The sequence below is a fragment of the Globicephala melas genome, chromosome 12 (assembly GCF_963455315.2).
Source record: "Globicephala melas chromosome 12, mGloMel1.2, whole genome shotgun sequence".
Lineage (NCBI taxonomy): Eukaryota > Metazoa > Chordata > Mammalia > Artiodactyla > Delphinidae > Globicephala > Globicephala melas.
The window spans coordinates 13633648-13655854 of NC_083325.1; the positions used below are offsets into that span (position 1 = coordinate 13633648).

General features: G+C 43.7%; 1 protein-coding gene across 2 annotated transcripts in view; it reads right to left on the bottom strand.

Annotated features, from left to right (window-relative positions):
* The window catches only part of SMYD1 (SET and MYND domain containing 1), a 38297-nt gene extending 16273 nt beyond the window's left edge, over nt 1–22024 (bottom strand). For both annotated transcript variants that reach the window (XM_030837419.2, XM_060309486.1), the window contains exons 1-4: nt 21888–22024; nt 6594–6770; nt 3838–4051; nt 1103–1233 (exon numbers count right to left, since the gene is read on the bottom strand). In XM_030837419.2, coding sequence (XP_030693279.1) covers nt 1103–1233; nt 3838–4051; nt 6594–6770; nt 21888–22024 — 659 coding nt within the window. The remainder of the gene's footprint in view (nt 1–1102; nt 1234–3837; nt 4052–6593; nt 6771–21887) is intronic.
* Nucleotides 22025–22207: the final 183 nt, after the last annotated feature.

Below are 22207 nucleotides of genomic sequence, written 5' to 3' on the forward strand. Positions count from 1 at the left end.
GGGAAATCAGAGCCCTCGCTCTATTGGAACTTAAGCTTGAGTCTTGGCTGAGAACCAGAAACCATTATCTTTGGGGGGAAGCCTGCTCATTGTTGATGGCTTAGAGTCAACTGGCACCTGTCATAAGAGCTCATCTCTAAGAGCAAAAGAAATATTGTTTAGGCCTCATTCCCCCAAAACCCCCAGCCTAAGCCATGGACAACGAGGGGCTCATCCTGTTTGCTGACTCTTCTCCATTTGCGCCCCACCCCAAATTCCATTCTCTGCCCTCCTGTCCCGACCTGTGCCTTCCAGGGGGGCAGGGCTGACCTCTGAGGGCTTCATCACCCAGGTTCCTTGGCCCTCTGGCTTCTGGTTGGGGTTTGGCCCATGGGAGGAGATCAGAAGATGGGAGGAGAAAGAGGTTGGGGTATTTAGTCTCTTGGCTCTCCCTCTGCCACACCACAGTTCTAGCAGTGGCTGGTTTCTCTACAGGTACAGCCAAGCTGTTGGAGTGGCGGGGGTGGGCAGGGAGAAAGGGCCCCCTCCTATGGCTACAGCTCTCACCAGCTGCAAGAACCGTACTTCCTCCATTGCCCCTCCAGGTCAAAAGGTGGTAATTGTTTCATTCTGTCACTAGACCCTGGACATTTCACCATTCTTTGTCAATTTCTTCGACTCTACCCACACTTCCGTCAATTGTGCTCTTACTAACTTCTCTTAGGGTAACCCCTGCGTGTGCCTTCTGATTTCTGCTGGGAACTTGACTGTTCCTGCCAAGCGCCTTCTCAGTTGATGAGGTTCTGCAATGACCTCTAGATAGAAAAATCTCAGGCTTCAAGTTCTAAATTATGTAGCAGTTAGAGGTTTAGCTAACATATCTAGGCAACCTCAAGAAACATACAGAGACTCCAAAATTCCTCATGTGGAATTCTTTGCCATCTTCCTCATTATGTTTCTCCCATTCACAATTATTCTAGAATAAAATTTCTATTTTCTGTCCATTTGGAATCCATGCTAGCTCAGGTTCAACAGGTTACTTTTGGTTTAAATCAAGGGTAGAGACAATACCGTAAGGTCTCCCCATCCCCAACATACCAACCCAAGTTGAAGACATACTCACTTGCCGTTGTTAAATATGACCGTGCAGTTGGGCCAACAGTCATGGTTCACCAGGCCCAGGTTGGGGAAGATGCCCACACCCACTGCCTGCAGGCCTCTCTGGTCACTGAGCGTGAAACCATTGCAGTTAATCTACCCAGGGGAAAAGAGGAGAGTCAGCTAACATAGACTTGGTGCAGAACACCCTCCAGCTGTTGAAAGTTTTTTAAAAAATAGAAAACCTGGTCTCATCCTGGAAATGCTTAGAGAGTCTGGAAACGAGACAGTCAGTCTCCTGTTCTCTGTGTGACTCCAAATGACCCTCAAGATTAGCACCGTGGGAGAGTCTCCTATTTGCTAAAATGCACCACCACCTTGAAAGTTTTGGGTAGCTGTATTCTAAAAAGGCCCAAAATGGGAATTCCCTGGTGGTTCAGTGGTTAGGACTCAGTGCTCTCACTGCTGGGGCCCCAGGTTCAATCCCTGGTCGGGCAATTAAGGTCCCACAAGCCGTGTGGCACAGTCAAAAAATAAAATAAAGTAAAAAAATAAAAAGGCCCAAGATGGAAATGTTGGTTCTGAGAAGTTTCTCCTTTTTCCTGTATCTGAGTCTCACGAGTCTTCCCCAGCGTCTATCTTGGTTTCTCTCTCTGTGCCCTTCTCTGCTTTGTGTGTGTGTGTCTCCTCTGCTACCTTTGACTACTCTCAACTCCTATAACTATTCATAAAATAAAATTAACATCTGTTTTTGATGATTTTGTGTCTGGTGGATACCTTGTACTCCCTGTCCACAATTTTAAAATCTGATGAGTGCAACATTTATCTCTGAATGCCAGGCATATCAAATTGGTTACTGCTTATATGGCACCTGATTTCTTTCTTTTTCCTTAAAAAAAGTTATTTTTTTATAGAAATAGATTCCAAATGTCTGCCCTCAGGGTATAAAAAATGTATAAGAATAAATATTACCTAGGATACATTAATATCTGCACACAAGTTTCTGCCAAATGTAAAAATCATATATATAAATACATGCTATCCATAATATTTATAACACAATATACATTTATAGATATATACTGATCTGTATAGCACATAGCTATTTGTTATTGATACTAGAGGACAGTCACTTTCTCCATCAATCTCATTGGTCATTCAGCAAGTACATGAAGTTAAGCCCGTCAGTACCACTAATAAGCTGTGTTACCTTGGACAAATTTCTTTCTTCTCTGAGCTCTTATTTTCCCATCTGTAGGTTGAATAAGTTAGACTAGATGATCTTCATGGGTCCTTTCAGCTCTACACCTTGGTGATTACAGCATCCTTGGCTGTAGTCCCCAGACCACCTTAGAGATACTCAAGATAGTCTATGACACCCATTCACACCAAGGCTGTGGAGCACAGAAACTCCACATGTGAGAGTAGGAACTCTGGCATCAGACAGACTGCTTCTAGACCTTCCTTGGACACCAGCTCACTGTGTGACCTTTGGCAGTCCTGTAACCTCTCTGGCCCTAGGAATGTTAAAACCACGGACTTCATCTTGTTTTGCACAAAATAATATCTGGAAGGCTATGATGGTTATCTTTCTGTCAACTTGGCTGGGCTGTGGTGACCAGATATTTGATTAAACATTATTCTGTATGTTTCTGTGAAGGTGTTTTTTGGATGAGATAAACATTTGAATTGGTAGACTTTGAGTAAAGCAGATTACCCTGCACAATGGAGATGGGCTCATACAATCAGTTGAAGGCCTTCACAGAACAAAGACTGACTGCCCCTGAGGAAGAAGGAATCCTGCCAGTGGACTGCCTTTGAACTTGAACCGCAATTCTTCTTTGGGTCTTCAGCCTGATGGCCTACCAGCAGCTCCCACCATCACAAGAGCCAGTTCATTAAAATAAATCTCCTTCTCTCTCTCTCTCTCTCTCTCCCTCTCTCTCTCTCTCTCTCTCTCCATATAGAATATATATATGCTATCCATAATATAAAGCATAGAGTATAATATACTATATATATATATATGCACATACATGGACACACACAGTACATCCTTGTGGTTCTGTTTCTCTGGAGAACTCTCACTATTACAGAAGCACTGGCACATGGTGAGAGATGCTGCGTGTGATCATGCTACTGTTATCACAATAACCCCTTCCTCAGCCCACTCACCAGCACCCCACAAGGGGCCGGGCCTGCCAGATGGGAGACGTGCCCCCATAGCCCACGGCCTGAGACTGCTGACCCCCTGGGCTCCCACCCCGTCCTCCCGGACCCTCATGGCTTCAAGAGGCCTGGATAGGTTGCTCAAGGCAGTGCCCTCCAGAAAGCCCCTACTCTCCTCTCCCTGGTTGCCCATGATCAGCACATCAGATGTGGGAAAAGGAAGAGTCTTACTTCCAAAGTGACTGGTGGGCAAGAAGGGATAGTGACTGGGTCTTCGTTTTCAATGTGGAGAAGAGAAAATATAGGAAGTGCAGATGAACGAGAAGGTAAATCACCATCAAAATCTACCGCTCAGAGCTAATGAGTAGTTTACGCTTGGGGTGCTGACTTCAGCCACGCAGGCGTGACCTCAGAGTAAAGGAAGACCGGAAAGAGAACTGGGTAAAAGTTTGTCATGTGAGGTCTCTGTCCCCCGTCCAGCACTTCTCTTGGCCTCCCCTTCCACACGGACCTGGCAGCATCCGGAAGGTCCTTCGTCGGACAATCCCAGGCGCCAGCCCAGCCCCAAGGCCACTTTGGGAGAAATCTTACCACGCCGAAGATCCGCGAGATGTACTGCATGCTGAACTGCTGGCTCTGGGGCGGCCAGTACTGCAGGAAAGTGTCCACGTCCCCCCGCAGCTCTTTCAGCGCCTCCTCCCCGAAGTGTTCCACGTGGCTCTGCAGGTCGTCCACGGGGACCAGGCAGCCCTCCGTGAGCCCGCCGCCCTCTCTCTCCACCCGCCACAGGACGCGCGCCGCCAGCCTGCGCAGACGGGCGGGGTTAGAGAGGCCTCGCTGCGCTCATTCATTCGACAAACGCTTGCTGAGAGTCTAGTACACGCCCGGCACAGGGTCGGGCCCAAGACACCGTTTTGAACTAGACGGATGGAATTTCTTGTAGCATGAAGCTTCTTAGAGTGGGAGACCTAAGTTGAAAAGATAATCTAAACTACTGTTAAGTGCTATGCCCCAAATCAAACAGGGTGACCTGATAGGGAGCGGTTGGGGAAGGGGAAACCAAGGTGATGGGGGGAGGCTTGACACGGCACCCCCTGGCTGCCCGCGGAGTGAACAAGCGCCCGCCCTGTGCAGATGGGGAAAGAACAGCGAGTACGAAGGAACAGGGAAAGAGCTTGGCACGATTAGAAACAGCAAGGTGCTGGAGCTAGGGAGCAAGGAGAGGAAATCACATAAAGGTGGAGAGGTGGGCAGAAGCCAGGTCACGTGGGTCTGGGTAATCATGGAAGGGGCCTGGGGACACAGTGAGGTGCAGCAGCCTGGGTCTCTCCTGACTGTGTGGCTAAGATGAGCACTGGAGAAGGAGTCTGACGACTCCACTTCTTACTGTGTGACCCTGGGCAAATCACTTGACCTCCCTGAACCTCTCCAGTGGCAAGTAAAGTGAGGATAATATGTATCCCCTGCCGTGCTAACCTGCAGAGTGTTGGTTCACAAACTGGCCCCCATCCACAGAGGGCAGGAAGAGAGGCAGACCACTCCAGATTGGTGGGTGTCAGTTCGAATCAGCAGGGGACTTACTTAGGAGGCTTGTCTTGGGCGGCCACAGATAAAAAGATCTTGGGGGCTTCCCTGGCGGCGCAGTGGTTGAGAGTCCGCCTGACGATGCAGGGGACACGGGTTCATGCCCCGGTCCGGGAAGATCCCACATGCCGCGGAGCGGCTGGGCCCGTGAGCCATGGCCGCTGAGCCTGCGCGTCCGGAGCCTGTGCTCCGCAGCGAGAGAGGCCACAACAGTGAGGGGCCCGCGTACCGCAAAAAAAATAAATTAAAAAAAAAAAAAGATCTTGGTCCCTGCCAGCCGAATTTTAGGGTTTATAAAGAGGCCTTCACTGGGTTCAGTCATACCTTCCAGGTGGTTTCAACACCACATTGCTATCTCAATGCCACATTCTTGGGCAGCTTCTGGGAGGTGGGGAAGGCAAGCGAGCACATTCCAAGGACAGGGGAGGGGATGAAGACCTGGGTCCAGCTTGCAGGTCAACCAGAAGTCGTGTCCTCTCAATGCCCTCCTCCAACACAGAGGTGTTTAGGAGACAAAGTGAGGTAGTGGATGTCGACATCATGTGTGAACTTATTCACATTCTTAATGATTAGATAGAGAGAAGGCAAAGACAATCTAAGAGGGGAAACAGTATAAGCAAAGGCCCTGAGGCAGCCCCAAACGTGCATATGCAGGGAGCAGGGGCAAGGAAGGCCTTGTCTGGAAGGAGCAAAGGGCTCTGGAGGAGAAGGGGGGTGGTTAACGTGGGACAAGAGGGAGGGCCCTATAAAGCCAGAACCCAGAACTTTGTTTTTTGGGGAGGTTTTTTTTTTTTTTTTTACATCTTTGTTAGATTATAATTGCTTTACAATGTTGTGTTAGTTTCTGCTGTACAACAAAGTGAATCAGCTATATGTATACCTATATCCCCTCCCTCTTGGGCTTCCCTCCCACCCTCCCCATTCCACCCCTTTAGGTCGTCACAAAGCTGATCTCCCCGTGCTATACAGCATAGAAAGTACAGAACTTTGAGTATGAGACAGAGGGCCTTACTTCACTCTGAGGGCAGAGAAGGCCCACTTGTTAACCATTAGGCAGCCCGTGCCCACAAGATAAAGCCTGTGACCAAGGGACACTTTGGTGACTCTCTGCCACTCATTAATTTTTTGACACAGGCAGATCAATTTTTAAAAAGTAAACATTGGGGGGCTTCCCTGGTGGTGCAGTGGTTGAGAATCTGCCTACCAATGCAGGGGACACGGGTTCGAGCCCTGGTCCGGGAAGATCCCACATGCTGAGGAGCAACTAAGCCCGTGCGCCACAACTACTGAGCCTGCGCTCTAGAGTCCACGAGCCACAACTGCTGAGCCCACGAGCCACAACTACTGAAGCCCGTGAGCCTAGAGCCTGTTCTCCGCAATGAGAGAAGCCACTGCAATGAGAAGACTGCGCACCGCTGCCAAGAGTAGCCCCCGCTCGCCGCGACTAGAGAAAGCCCGCACGCAGCAACAAAGATCCAACACGGCCAAAAATAAATAAACAAATAAAATTTTTTTAAAAAATTAAACACTGGGGAGCCGCACGGAACAAGCCTGCAACCAGCTCCACCAGTGGAGATCCCCTCATAGATGGGCTTCCCAGACCAAGGGAGAGCATGGAAGAAGTGACCATATCCTGTCTCTCTGGGACTCTTTCCTGATTTGCACTCATCCCAGCTTGCTTGGACCCGGGCATGCTGTCCCTGCCGCCATCCCCCGCCTGACATTTGGGAATCCCAGTCTCCACCCCGGGGCCCAGCTCTGACCTGATGTTCTCATTGGGCACCTTCCCGTATCTCTTGATGGCCGAACACTCGTTCTTGTGGTTCTGCCAAGCATCCTTCTGGCAGGTGCGGTCACAGTAATGGGCAAACTTGCACTGCCCGCAGCGGTGGAGCTTCTCCTGCCTCTTGAAGCAAGTGTGGCACACAACGTTCACAAGGCTGGAAATGGAGGGAGAAAACCTGTGATTGGGGGACACCACACTGGCTTTTGGGGGACTGGGGTTTGGGTACTGGCTGTCCTTGTCTTTCTAAGCTTCAGATTCTCATTTTTCAAAATAAGGGGCTTGGGTTTCCAAAGATCTCCTCTAGCTGTAGCTACGCTTCTGGCAGATATTTTCCAGTGAAACCAATGTAGGGAACTCTACTGTGCTCTTCATATAAGCCCTTCAATTTAATTCAGCAAGAGGTCATAGAGTTACAACCTTTATGCGTTAGTTACCGGGAATACCACAAGTTGCTGGATGAACACTTGAACTTGGGATCACCATGCAGCATGAGCACCCACTACAATAGGGGGGCCACAGGGTATTCCTGGATCACAACGGAGGAACCAAGGAAGTCTTCTAAGCCAAGGGAGTGGCTGAAAATTCCTCCCAATCCTCTTGCCAAAAGTCACTTGTCATTGGCACCATGGTCCGGGAGAGGGCATACTGTGCGACATATTCTTCTCATTGTTGAAATGGAATGTCCCTTTCCCCAAAGAATAAAAATATCGTAACTGCTTACGATATGATGGGACATGAAACATGGCATGGTTTACACAAAATGAAGTCTACACGTTATGATGTATGTCATAGCTCTGCGTGTTTTGCAGGAGTAAAGATGCACAAGGTTACTGATGTCACAGATGTTATCTGATGTATTCTCCCGGCTCAGAGAGAGAGTGGAAGTGATGGGTGGCCAACTCCACAAACTGCTGTGTCCCCATCTGCTTGAGGTGTGATGCTAGTAATTTGTTACTAGTCATGAAGTACTCAAGGGCATGAAAGGTTAGTGCTTCTTTATAACTTACAGTAGGTGCAAGGTTATTCCCATAATAATGTCTTCCTCTCTCCCTTGCATTCCCTTAAGCTTTCCCAACGAGAGAGGAAGAGTAGAATTACCCTGACATACTTACAGTTGCACAGAATCCGCAGCGCATCATAGCTATGCCGCTACTGCTACTTTGACCAGGAGAAGGCTGGGGACAGAGCCCCAAGATGCCACAGTATAGATTTCACCCCAGTCTGGGTGATGGAGAGACCTTTACAGTCATGCATATAATCCCTTATGAGGCTTGACTCAATGCAACTATCAGTTCAACAATATCTCACCTTCCTATTGTCTCATGAGCGTCTTTACAATCACTTTGCTGTAAAAAACGTTTAATTACTTTTCATGAAAAGAAAACGTGATCAATCTGAAATGATTTTTCTCCTAGTGAACACATAGTGGGTTCCAAAGGTTAACCACCAAAGTATTTTCTACAGGCTCACACACCTGTTTAAATCTCATTCCACAATTTTTTTAGGACTTAGAGTCAATTTTTAAAAGCTGGTGAAATCCCGGAAGTATTATGAGCTATCTCCTAATTTAGATCTCCTTGAGATGAGGCTGACCTTTCTCTCCATCACCCCACCTGCCATTAAGGCTTAGCCACGAGGCTGGAACTAGGAAGAAGGAAGAGGGTGGGTCTGATGCAGAGAGGGGTTCCTCAAACTTTAGTGTGTGTGCACATCATCAGAGATCATGTGGTTCTAATTCAGCAGGTCTGGGGTGGGGCCTGAGATTCTGCATTTCTAACAAGCTCCCAGGTGATACTGATGCTGCAGCTTTAAGTAGCATGGATGTAGATATGAGAGATAACCTAAATTCTACCCTTTCTTGGGGGGCGGGAGGGGGGCAGTATGTGTGGAAGTATCAGGTAGGCAGGAAGGGGAAGTTTAAAAAAAAAAAAAAAAGCTTGTCTTTCTGGTCTCCATCTCTTTTTGTTGGTGGTGGGATGGGTATTACAGAAAGTCAGACCTGGAGTAGGTCAGAGTTGAGTTCAGCCCCTGATTCCAGTATCTACTGACTGTGTGACCTCAAGCAAGTACCCTAACCTCTCTGAGCCTTCGTTTCCTTATGTGAAAATGAGAATAGCAACACTTAGATCTTGATATCATTTAGACAAATGACTATTACCTTTTTTAAATTTTTAAAATTATTTATTTATTTTTGGCTGCGTTGGATCTTCGTTGCTGCACCCAGGCTTTCTCTTGTTGCGGCAAGCGGGGGCTACTCTGTTGCGGTGTGTGGACTTCTCGCTGCGGTGGCTTCTCTTGTTGTGGAGCATGGGCTCTAAGCGCGCGAGCTCCGTAGTTGTGGCTCACGGGCTCTAGAGCACAGGCTCAGTAGTTGTGGCGCACGGGCTTAGTTGCTCTGCCGCATGTGGGATCTTCCCGGACCGGGGATCGAACCCACGTCCCCTGCACTGGCAGGTCGACTCTTAACCACTGCACCACCAGGGAAGTCCAACTATTATTTTTTAATGAAACGTACTTGGTATCTTAAAAAACTCAAGCAAGAAGAAAATTACAAAGAAGTTCCAAAATTCTCCCATTCTCAGAGTGATTCGAGGATTAAATGAAACAACGTGTAAAGTAGCAGCTAAGAGCCTGGCACAGAACAAGTCCTCAGTAGGTATCAGAGGCTGGGCCAGGTGATCTCTGAGCACCTGCTCTCCTCCAGCATCCACTAATTCCCAGGCAGCCGCCACAGAGGACGACTTCCAAACTGGAAGAGAACCTATAGGTAGGGGGCCAAGGGTACTTCCGTGATAGAAATACCACCCCTTCTTTACTTCCCCACCATGAGAGCATCTAAAAGACGTGATGTCTTAGAGGGAAGTGATAAGTGAAATAAGACAGAGAAAGGCAAATACTATATGATATCACTTATGTGTGGAATCTAAAAAAACACAACCGGGCTTCCCTGGTGGCGCAGTGGTTGAGAGTCCGTCTGCCGACATGGGGGATGCGGGTGCGTGCCCCGATCCGGGAGGATCCCACGTGCCGCGGAGCGGCTGGGCCCGTGAGCCATGGCCGCTGAGCCTGCGCGTCCGGAGCCTGTGCTCTGCAACGGGAGAGGCCCACGTACCGCAATAAATAAATAAATAAATAAATAAATAAATAAATAAATAAATAAATAAATAAATAAATAAATAAATAATTTAAAAACACAACCAACTAGTGAATATAACAAAAAAGAAGCAGATTCACAGATATAGAGGACAAACTAGTGGTTACCAGTGTGGAGAGGGAAGGGGGAAGGGGCCATATAAGGGTAGGGGAGTAAGAGATACAAACTATTAGGTATAAAATAAGCTACAAGGATATATTGTACAACCCAGGGAATAGAGCCAATATTTTGTCATAACTAAAAATGGAGTATAAACTTAAAAAATTGTGACTCATTATATTGTACACCTGTAACATATAATATCATGCACCAACTATACCTCAATTAAAGTTCTAAGACCACTTTTTAATTTATTTATTTTATTGAAGTATAGTTGATTTACAACGTTTCAGGTATAGAGCAAAGTGATTCAGTTATACATACATATATATAATATATATTCTTTTTCAGATTCCTTACCATTATAGGTTATTACAAGATATTGAATATAGTTCCCTGTGCTATATAGTAGGTCCTTGTTGTTCATCTGTTTTATATATAGTAGTGTGTGTCTGTTAATCCTAAATTCCCAATTTATCCCCTCTCCCACTTAAAACCACTTTTTAGATGACAGGAGAAAGAGTGCTTCTTCCAGCCAGCTTAGCTAGTGACCTTCACCAAGCCTCATTTCTCCCCCTTAGTCTCATTTTCCCAGTCCCCACAAGAGTCCCATTCACACAATGCTTTGCAATTGAAAGAGATGGTTTTTAGCAGTTCTCTTGTGTTAAACCTTCACAACAACCCTTTAGAGTACAGGTCATCGCTATCCTCACAGGGATAGTATTCTCATAGGGGTCCCTGAGGGCTGACACTGCTCCCAGCACAGAAGGCAGAGGAAGCCACCGAGCCTACCTGCTTTGCCTGCAGCCGAGTGTGCCCTGCCCCAGCCAGCGTCCCCGCTCACTTTTTGCTCTGCAGCCCTGGGCTATGTCATCTGTCAGAGTCAAGTGGGATGGAAAGGCAGCTGTTGCTCAGCTCCTTGTATGGAAATAACCAGTTACTGGACAGATAAATGCAAATAGAAGGTGTCTGCAAGGTGGATGAGTCCTCCAAGAGCACAACCAGAGAGAACTGGACCAGCAGTGCTGGCTTCCTGGGCTGCTTAAAAACTCTCATCCTGCAAAGTGGTCTCCCCTCAAAAATCGAGGGGGAGGGCACATGTCTTAAAGAACATCACATCCCTCAAGTACCCAGAGAACTTTACAATATTTTCAATTCTGTCTTTCTTCCTTGTTCCTTCCCCTCTTTCTTCTTTTACAAGGATTTATTGGGCATCATTTGCAACAATGTGGATGGACCTAGAGGGTATTATGCTTAGTGAAGTAAGTCAGAGAGAGAAAGGCAAATACTGTTTGTTATCACTTATATGTGGAATCTAAAAAATAAAATAGACGGATGAGTATAACAATACAGAAACAAATTCATAGATATAGAGAACAAGCTAGTGGTTACCAGTGGGGAGAGGGAAAGTAGGAGGGGCAGGATAGGGGTACGGGATTAAGAGGTACACACTACTATGTATAAAATAAATAAGCTATAAAGAAATAAACCGGGCTTCCCTGGTGGCGCAGTGGTTGAGAGTCTGCCTGCCGATGCAGGGGACGCGGGTTTGTGCCCCGGTCCGGGAGGATCCCACATGCCCCGGAGCGGCTGGGCCCGTGGGCCGTGGCCGCTGAGCCTGTGCGTCCGGAGCCTGTGCTCTGCAACGGGAGAGGCCACAACAGTGAGAGGCCCGCGTACCACAAAAAAAAAAAAAAAAAAAGAAAGAAAGAAAGAAAGAAGCCATAAGGGTACAACACAGGGAAATATAGATTATTTTGTAATAACTTTAAATGGAGTATAATCTATAAAAATATTGAATCAATATGTTGTACACCTGAAACTAATATAGTAAATCAACTATACTTCAATTTTTTTAATTTTTTGTTTTTATTTATATTCTTTTTTAACTATACTTCAATTTTAAAAAGTAAATTAAAAATTTTTAAGTTTATTAAAAAATATTTATTGAGCTTCTATTATGTGCTGTGCATTGAGCTAGGTGACAGAGGGCCTTAAAGACAAAGAAGATACAAACTTTGCCTTCAAGCAGTCCCAAGGCTGGGCTGGGGCATAAACATATATAAGCAAGGTGAGGCATGCCATCCAGGAGTGCTGGGAACCTGCTGCAGGGTTCAAGGTGAGGGAGGGAGGAATCTGGTAAGGTGATCACCGAGGAGGGGGCGACGCACTGTTCTGACCCTGTAAAGATGAGTTGAGCTGTACTCAGAAGGTCAAATTCTTCCACCATGGAGAGGCACTGGCACGAATCAAAGGCTTCCATAGGGGGAGGAGTCGGGGCAGGCACATATAGGAGAGAGGAGGAGATATTTGACCAGATCATAGGATGCACCGTATGGGGAAAAGATGTTGGATAAATGACTGGACTGTGGGGGACCTGGAATGCAACTCTCAGTAGCAAGTCCTTATTCTGCAGCAGAAGGAAGCCACTGGAGGCTTCTGCAAAAAGGAGAAACACGGCCCGAGTTGGTACACTCACTTTCTTTTCCCTATGGCATCTACCTAATGTCCTTTTTAAACGGCCCGCGTCAACACTTAAGGGGTATCCCTGGATTCACATCTGCATGATTAGTTACCTTAGCAGAAGAAGTTAGGTGGTACTGCATCCCTAGGTCAGACCTAGGGATTACCTATTTATTTTTAACATCTCTTTCATTAAAATAGCACTTCTCAAATTTTCTCTGCCGCGACTCCCAGGACAAGGTTCACACGCCCCACTCAGACCTGGACGCATCTCCCACATTCTACCTGAGACCAAACCCCTGTTCCCAGGCCCAGAACACATCTTTAGAGGCAAATGAGTGAAGGTGACATTGTTATGGGGACAACATGGCATTTGACCTAATCTATGTTTAAAAGGCTATTATCCCCAAACTTCTGCATTTAAGGATTAGTTAACAAAATTTAGCAACACAGCTCACAACGGGTCATATGACATTTCAACACGTCTGACCTCCACAGCTAAATTAAAGTACCAAATTAAAAGCATATTTCTAAATCTACTGTGGTTACCCTTAAAATCAAGTGCCAATGTTTAAGGCTGTAACCTGAATACTTTCACAGTTACTCATTTTCTGAACTATCTGTTCAGGAATTTCTCTAATCCCTTTATTAAATTATTTCCATTTATAGCATCATTTATCCCCCACCAGCTACCCACCAGCTGTTACCAGATTAAAGGCTACACTTGTGTTTGTGCATATGCCATGGTTAATTCTGGTGTTCCCATGGGCCCACATAGAATTACATGGGCTGAAAGCCCAACTCTCTCCACGGGACCTGAAGAAGCTCATAGTCAGTTTGATTTTCAAACAAGCCCAGCTGATAGTAATTTCTTTTAAAATACCTTTCTTTTTCTCATGTTCTCATCTTTATTTTTCCCTATTCAGATAGATAGATAGATAGATATTCTCATATTCTCTTGGGCACTTTCAACTCTTTAAACAGAATCATTTAGGAGCTAGTCAAGAACTTAAAAAAAAATCCACTATCCTTGCCATCTTTGGTGATAAATTGGATTAATAGGAAATTCATATGATTGGTTGTGATAGGCTGTAAAATAGCCCCCCCAAAATGTCAATGTCCTAATCCTGGAAACTGCGAATTACCTTACATGGCAAAAGGAACTTTGCAGATATGATTAAGATTAAGGACCTTGAGATGCGGAGATAATCCTGAATCATCTGGGTGGCCTAACGTAATCACAAGCGTCCTAATGAGAAGGAGGCAGGAGGTTGGAGGAGGAGAAGATGCTACGTAGCTGCTTTGAAGATAAAACCCAGAGGTGCAGGCATTCTGTAGAAGCTAGAAAAGTCTAGGAAACGTAGTCCTGTGGACCCATTTCAGATCTCTGACCTCCAGAATTGTACAATAATAAATTTGTGTTGTTTAAGCCACTAAATTTGTAGTAATTTTTACACCAACAGTAGGAAACTAATACATTGGTTTGTTATTATAAACACTTTCTTTTCCTGTATAATCACATGTATATTTCTATTTCTTACCTATGAGTTTTTGGATCTAACCATTCTCAAGCCCCAGAACCAGATGTTTATTCTTCTGAAATTGATGGGTGTGTATTCTTTCTTTTATTAAGGCTAAATAATATTCATTGGACTGACAAGAACAAAAGAAAATTAAGTAGGCAATCCTGGGCCCACTTGTGTGTCAGGGCATGGGAGGCAGTGAGAAATGATGACAGACGAGATCCTGGGAGATTCATACGTGCCCTATGACTCACTCCTGTGACCTGGCGAAAGCCTCAGTTTCCTCATCTGTAAGAGACGATTGTATGAATTCAATGGGTCTTGACCTTCTTCTGGGTTGAGGATCGTTTTGAAGGAGATAACTTTCTCCCCAGAAATAAAAAACATGCTTGCACATCCACATAAACTTTGATCCTCCAATCATAGGTGTTTCCTTAGCTAAGGATCCGTGGACTCAGGTTAGGAACCAGTAGGCTAGATATACTCTAAATTCAAGACATCTGGGACTGTTAAAAAAAGAATAATCAAATCGTATTTTTGGCTTCTAGAGATGCCCACAAGCACATTTCCTATGCCATATCTTGTATTTGATGCTAAAATAAAATAATAATCAGAAGAAGCTTTATTCCTATATTAGCTTAGCACCCTTCTCTTCCTGAACTGGAGTCCTTTGCATGTACTGAAGAAATGGTGCAACCCAGAAATCTCAGGCTGGAAGAGATCCTCAGGGTCATATGACTCAATTCCCCTCTATGGCCCGACTCTTCGTGTACATCATCTCTGCCAGGTTGTCACCAGGAAATATACAACCTTGAAAATAACGCTTTCCATCTCCAGACTGTGCCTACAGCCCTGTTCTACCTGTCAGGCAATAGAAGCTCAGTGTCAAAGGCCTAAAAGCTTGCAGGTGCCCCAGGAAAAGGATTGGGACTGATAACACCTTTTAATAGTTCCAATTTTTTTAAAAACAAAAACAAAAATGCAAACTGGAATTTAATAACAATTTCAAAAGCAGCGTTATGAAAGCCCATTCAGAAGTGGTAAGCAAAACTACACTCTGACATGTTGTGAGTTGGTGTCTCTAAAGGTAAGGATATCTAAGACCTTCTTAAATGACTTGAGCTCTGGCTAGGACTTTTTATCTCTCCCATTTTGACCTGAAATATGACTCTGTATCTTCTGCTCGAGGTGCCCATTTCTTACTCTTCTGTCAATTAAAAAAGAAAAAGTTCAGAACCCTCTTTCTTGCAAATAACAGTTTGTTATCGGTAGATGGCTATTAGGAGAAGTTTTTCAATGTTACTGTAAAACATGCTTCAAATTCATGCCCCTGGTGAATTCTTTGGAATCTGTTCCAGGCTGAGCATGTATCTTTTGGTTGTGGGTATTGTTTGAAGGTGATGGTGATGATGTGACTTTATTCATATTGTAATAAATTGTGCCCCATGGACCTTAGTCTGTGGGTCAACTGGGTTAACCAACTGATTGATTTTACAGTTTGGAAAAGATGGAGGTTGTACTTCAGAGGGCTGGAAGGGTCCTTCCAAGACCAAGCACAGAAAAGATAAGGATCCAATCTCCTTGCTGAGGCCTGAGTCACACTTAAGACTAAAACCATTTATCTTCTCATTCCATTTTATGTAAAATGAACTAAATAAGCTAAAAAAGGAAAATGAAAGATGCAAAGACAATAAGTAACTGGAATAAAAGTAAACTAAAAGAAAAAAAAGAAACTTAAAGCTTAGACATCATTTTAAAAGATACATGTAAAATGAGAAAAATGGATAGTTTTAAATATAAAAGACGTGAAAAATTAAAGAAAGTCAAAACTAATTGAGGACTATAAAAGAAATGAAATCCAATGAGCTGGGGACTTCCCTAGTGGTGCAGTGGCTAAGATTGCACACTCCCAATGCAGGGGGCCTGGCATCAACCCCTGGTCAGGGAACTAGATCCCACATGACACAACTAAGAGTTTGAATGCCACAACTAAAGACACTGCCTGCCACTACTAAGACCTAGTGCTGCCAAACACATAAATAAATATTAAAAAAGAAAAGAAATCCAATGAGCTAAGAAACCAAAATGATGCAAAAGAATTCAGAAAATTTAGAAGTCTTGAACATTAAGAAGTAATAAACAAATGAGCTACACATAATTTTAAAATGAGGGCATCAATATAAAATAGACAAATAACAAAAGAAGAAATGTAACGACCAATAAACTTTTTTTTTTTTTTTTTTTGCCACACTGTGCAGCTTGCAGGATCTTAGTTCCCCAACGAGGGACTGAACCTGAGCCCCCAGGAGTGGAAACTCGGAGTCCTAACCACTGGACGTCCAGGGAATTCCCCAATAAACATATTTTTAAGGACCTTTCATCTCCCTAATAATAATAAAAAATTTCAAAACAAAATAACGCTAAAATAAGTTTTAAAGGTTAAGGTGGAAAATACAAAAGTAAAAGATAGCTTTCCATGCTGGCCAGAGTTGGGAAGGAGAGGCTCTACTACTCATGGAGAAAACTGGTTTGATCCCCTTTGGTGGGGTGATTTGGAGATCTACATTAAGAGCCTTAAAAATGTCTTTTGAATCCAAAATATATATTTCTAGTTCATTTTTAATAAATAATCAGAGACATAAGGAGAGATCTACTAGGAAAAGTAGGAAAGAACCTTGATATCCAAAATATAACACTTGTCAAATTGATGGACAACAGTCAACAAAAGGAATATTATACAGTCATTAAAATGCTTTGAAAGGATAATCAAGGTTTGGAAAGTTGCTCACAATATATCGTGAAGTAAAGAAGACAAGTTGCACAATACTTCCACTTTCGTGTAAAGAAAAAATGTATATGTTAATTACACTGAATCTAAGATATCATCAATTATTAAATGCACTACTTTTTTTTACCATTAAGAAACAACAGCATCAAAATGCTCCCAATTAAATCATAATGAGCCATAGATTCTGGGATACATCATGATTTCAGAGGTGTTAAAATGAAACGTGTATTCTAGAATTGATAAAATACTATATTGTGTCACATTCCTTTCATTGTAAAATAACCTCCCCCAAATATTTTAATATCTTGAATTTAGGGAAGCATTTTATGATAAAGGTATACATTTAATACAGTGTTTCTCCCACCACTACCCTCCACCTACAAATCGCTGGGATCAAGAAAATATTTTATATGCATCATATTTGCATAAAAGAATTGTAAGAAGCCAATTATACCTCAATTTTTAAAGAAAAAAAAAAGTTGTAATGATATATACCAGAAGGTTAACAGTAGTTTTCTGTAAATGCTAAGGTTGCAGAGAATTTTTATTTTCTTACTTTGGTTCTCCTAGATTTTCTAAAATAAGTTTTTAAAAAATCTATACAAGAGAGCATAATGAATTTCCATATTAGCCCCACCTCATGCAGAAATAAGCAAGATCAGTCAGGCTAAGGAATCCTGGAGCTCCTATTCTCTGTCCTCCCTGGAACTGGGAACCCTCAAAGTACAGAGCTAGAAGGACAGAGAGAAACCTTGAACAGCCCCTTCACCACCCCTGGGGTCTCATCCATTTTGAAAGACCAAATCCATGTAAAACAACTCCTTGGTAAATTGACCTTACCCACTTACTTCGCCTTCATCCCTTTCCAGCACCCAACCCAAAATACCTAAAAGGGACGGCAAATAGGCTTTCTTTTAAATACCAGTTTTGGTTGATTAGCAGTGGCTCCCTGGAGTACCCTGCTAGAAAGAACTCTCAGGCCAACTTGGAGTTCAGAAGAAAGGATTGCCTGATTGATTAGCCATGTCTGCCAGGGATCATGGTAGCCCAAGTGCTACACATTTGCCAGGTCTGAATGGATTATCTTTCTTTTATTCTTGCTCCTTTATGTTTAAGCAGACCAGCTGTTTTTCCAACAAGCAAAATTAAAGAGATCCTAACCAGACTAAGGACTATATTATAAAGTCCTGGATTGTTGCTCTTAATGCTAAGCCCAGTCTATTCTAGCAAAGACGCAATTCAACTTGCAAGTCAGCATGACACAGTGCAGCATTATATTTTATTTTATTTTATTTTTTTGCGGTACGCGGGCCTCTCACTGTTGTGGCCTCTCCCGTTGCGGAGCACAGGCTCCGGACGCGCAGGCTCAGCGGCCATGGCTCACGGGCCCAGCCACTCCGCGGTGGGATCCTCCCGGACCGGGGCACGAACCCGCGTCCCCTGCATTGGCAGGCGGACTCTCAACCACTGTGCCACCAGGGAAGCCCAGCAGCATTATATTTTAAAGCTGAATATCACATATATTATGAACCAGTAATTCCACTCCTAGGATACTCACCTCATGTATCTGTTCACCAAGAGATACAAACAAAAATGTCCACAGCAACCACTTGCAGGAGAACGGAAAAATAAATTGTGGTACCTACACACACAGAGCTTATTCGTTTTATTAGTAACACAAAACCATATGGATGAATAATAGAACTACATTTGAGTGAAAGAAGCAAGAGGCATAAAACCACATATAACATTATACCATGGTTTAAAAGATGATAAATAGGGACTTCCCTGGTGGCACAGTGGATAGGAATCTGCCTGCCAATGCAAGGGACACGGGTTCAGTCCCTGGTCAGGGAAGATCCCACATGCCGTGGAGCAACTAAGCCCGTGCGCCATGACTACTGAGCCTGTGCTCTAGAGCCTGCAAGCCACAACTACTGAGCCCGCATGCTAACTACTGAAGCCTGCGTGCCTAGATCCCGTGCTCTGCAACAAGAGAAGCCACTGCAAGGAGAAGCCCGCACACTGCAACGAAGAATAGCCCCCGCTCGCCACAACTAGAGAAAGACTGCACGCAGCAACGAAGACCCAAAGCAGCCAAAAATCAATAAAATTAAATCTTAAAAAGAAACTATATAGAAAAGATGAAAAATAAACTATAAAAACTAAAGTATATATTGTTTAGGACTATGTACATATGTGATAAAACTAGTATTCAAAAGGCAGGGGAATAAATAACACAAAATTCAGGATACTGCTGTAGTTACCTTTGCAACAAGTATGAGACAGGATAGGGAAAGATAGGGAAGATGCATGTATTAGAATGTTCTAGTTAAGTAGGATGGTGGTTTCACAGGGGTTCCTTTGTTGTAATGCTTCATAACATACATATATACGTACATGTACATGTCATGTATCGTTTGCAAGAAGAGATTTTCATTTAATGCAGTACTCAACTAAAGATAAAATCTTTCTTCACGTTTGTGTTTGGAGGGTAAGGCAGAAATAATATGGCTTGCAATAACATGGATTAGAAGGTGCCTCTTTTATAGAGTGACTTTTGTGGGTCACCTGGTCCTACCTCTCCAGTCAGTTTTCTCCTCTACAGCGGCTGAGTCTCCACAGGAGCCTAAAATTGGAGTGAAGACAGGATGAGCAAGGCTTTTCTCTGATGCCTCTCTGGGCTGTCTCAGGTGCGCCCGAGCAGGTCCCTCATCTGTGCAGTGATGAGTTTGAGTATATCACTTTTTTAAAAATTGTGAAACAGTAATTTGAATATCTATCTTTCTTTTTTATTGAAATATAGCTGATTAACAATGTTGTGTTAATTTCAGGTGTGCTGGGTAAATCACTTTTTAAAATAGTCTTTTAGATTGTTTTTAATCATTTTAAAGACTGTTTACTCCAATCATCCTAATTTTTATTAGTGTTGTAACAATAATATAAGATTTTATTAGAATCTTATCCACAACATACACTAAAGTTTTTTATAGTTATTACTTCAAATGAATGATGAATTCTTTACAGTAAGAAAAACAGGTAAACAACCTAAATGTCCAGTTATAAAGGAGTGGTCAAAAAGCACGCAGCCGTTAAATACTATCTTTATGAAGAGAGTATAGTAACGCAGAAGGTACTTATATCATTAAATGAAAAGCCATGATAGTTTATAAGATCCCAGCTAATAGTACAAATGAAACCTATGTTTTAAAATAAGCTGGAAGGAAATAGACAACAATGTTAATGTTAGCTTCGCGTGAAGATACATTTTTTTTTCTTCCTAAGTTTTACTCTTGTAATGGAAAGAAAACCTGCTCAATTCCAAATGCTCTTGAAAACGAAACGTGATTGGCTATATTGGCTTTTAGGGAATTGGAGACACCCACAGAGGTGTTCCATAAAAGGCAAAGTGGCAACTCAGCAATAGTAACAAGATCATTGTTCAGAGTTCCTGTGTTTCTAGCTTTTTATGTCTTAACTCTGAATCCAACTGACTCCTCAACTGCCCCCAACACACACACACACAACTAAATAAAGACACGCTCCCCTTGAAGAGGTATTATTGTCATCTTAGCCCCCCTAAATTCTTCAGCTGTAGCTAGCCGTATACTCTGTTCACTGCCTTTTCCCTGAAGGTCTTGGTAAACTGGAAGAAATGAGAATTTGAATGCTACTCAAATTATCTCTGAAAAGCCGTGCCTGTTCTCAGGATGGTCATACAGTGAGCCAACCACAAAGCCTAGATTATCAGAGGCCATCTTAATTCAGACCACTTCAACATCAGGCAGGTCACCCCAGTTCTGGGGCTCAGAGGATACTGTCATGATTTTATCACAGTGCAGGGTTTTGTTTTGTTTTGTTAATAAAGAAAGATTTAGTACTACTTTAAAAGTTTGGTGGTCAAGTATGGACAGGATTGTGGGGAAATGGGGATGTAATTTAATAGAGCCACTTTGGAGATCCTATTAAAATGGAAAACAGCACACCCTTTGGCACAGTGATTCCTCTTCTAGCCATTTATCCTAGAGAATAATCACACATGTATACAAGTGGACACAGTCAAGGATTTTGATCACAGAAATGTTTGTTTTTATGAAAAATTGGAAACCACCAAATGTCTCTCAATAGGGGAACAGATTTTCAAAAGTTCATGTATTTATAGGGTTCTAGTCCACAGCAGTTAAAATCCACAGCAGTCCATACAGCACATGTATCAACATGGATAGATCTACGTGTGGCAGGAAAAACACAGATCTTCGAGGATTTAAAAGAAGTGGCTATAGACTTATAATTCCCATAAGGATATATATCAAAACATGTCGTTGAGTGAAAACAGCAATTTCCAGAATGACATCCAAAGTATGATACCATTGGGAGTTCTCTGACGGCCTAGTGGTTAGCATTCCAGGCTTTCACTGCCACGGCCCGGGTTCAAGCCCAGGTCGGGGACCTGAGGTCCCCCAAGCTATATGGTGCAGCCAGAAGAAAAAAGAAGTATGACACCATTTCTGTTAAAAAGAAAAAACAGACAAACGACAGCCATACCTCTTGATAAGTACGGATATACATAGGCAGGCAGGTACATAGATAGATAGATAGATACATAGATACATAGATAGATAGATAGACAGAGATATATGTAATAGTACAAGAACATTCTAGAAGGAAACACATTAAAATCATAACAAGGGTTACCTCTGAGGAAAGACAGAGGGGACTGGGACACGGGGTGGGAAAGGTGAAAGGGGATTCCAGTTCATTGGAGATATTCTAATTTTTACAGGTAAGTGGATTCCAGATTACTTGTGTATTTACAATTACTTTTTTAAAGTCTTAGCAATGACTTAATCCTCTAATATATTTATTACACCTCAGAAACTAAAAACATGGAGGCTTCCATACGAGAACATTACCTAGGGCAACACACCCACCTCTCCACTCCCTGTCCCTCCACCCTCTCCACACACAGCACTCCCACTCGGCCAAGTTCACTGGTGTTCTGAGAGCGTGCCCCAAAGCTTTTGCTCACCTTTGCAACCCTCCCGGGCACCAGAGCGAACCCCATTGGCCATGACTGTTTGCAGAAACAGTCATGCCAGCAAACACTTAGCTGTCCGAGTGCCCTGCGTTATCAATGGTCACATGGATTGTATCCCTTTCCCTGCTGATTTTGAGAGCAAAGTATTCGAAAATGCGGCACCGGCCAAACCAATGGGAGAAAAGAAGACAACCCACATTCCGTACCTGTCAAAGACCACTGCGGAATAAGCCCGCTCAGCAAAGATGACGTCAGCAGCCCAGAACTCCTTAGTGGCCTTCAGACCTCTGCCTTTGCCCTCAGAAGTGAAGACCTCCACGTTCTCCATTCCCCCTATTGTCATCTCAGAAGCTTCGGGCAGCTCGGCAGATATTTAACACTGAGCCAAGTCCCTTGTCCTCGCTGCTATTTCAGCACCTTCAACATCCCAACAGCAAGACTATAAATGGACAGGCACCTCCCCTTCCCTACCCCCTCTCAGCCACCGGGCCCTCACCCCCCCTCTGCCTCTTTTCCTGGAGACGGG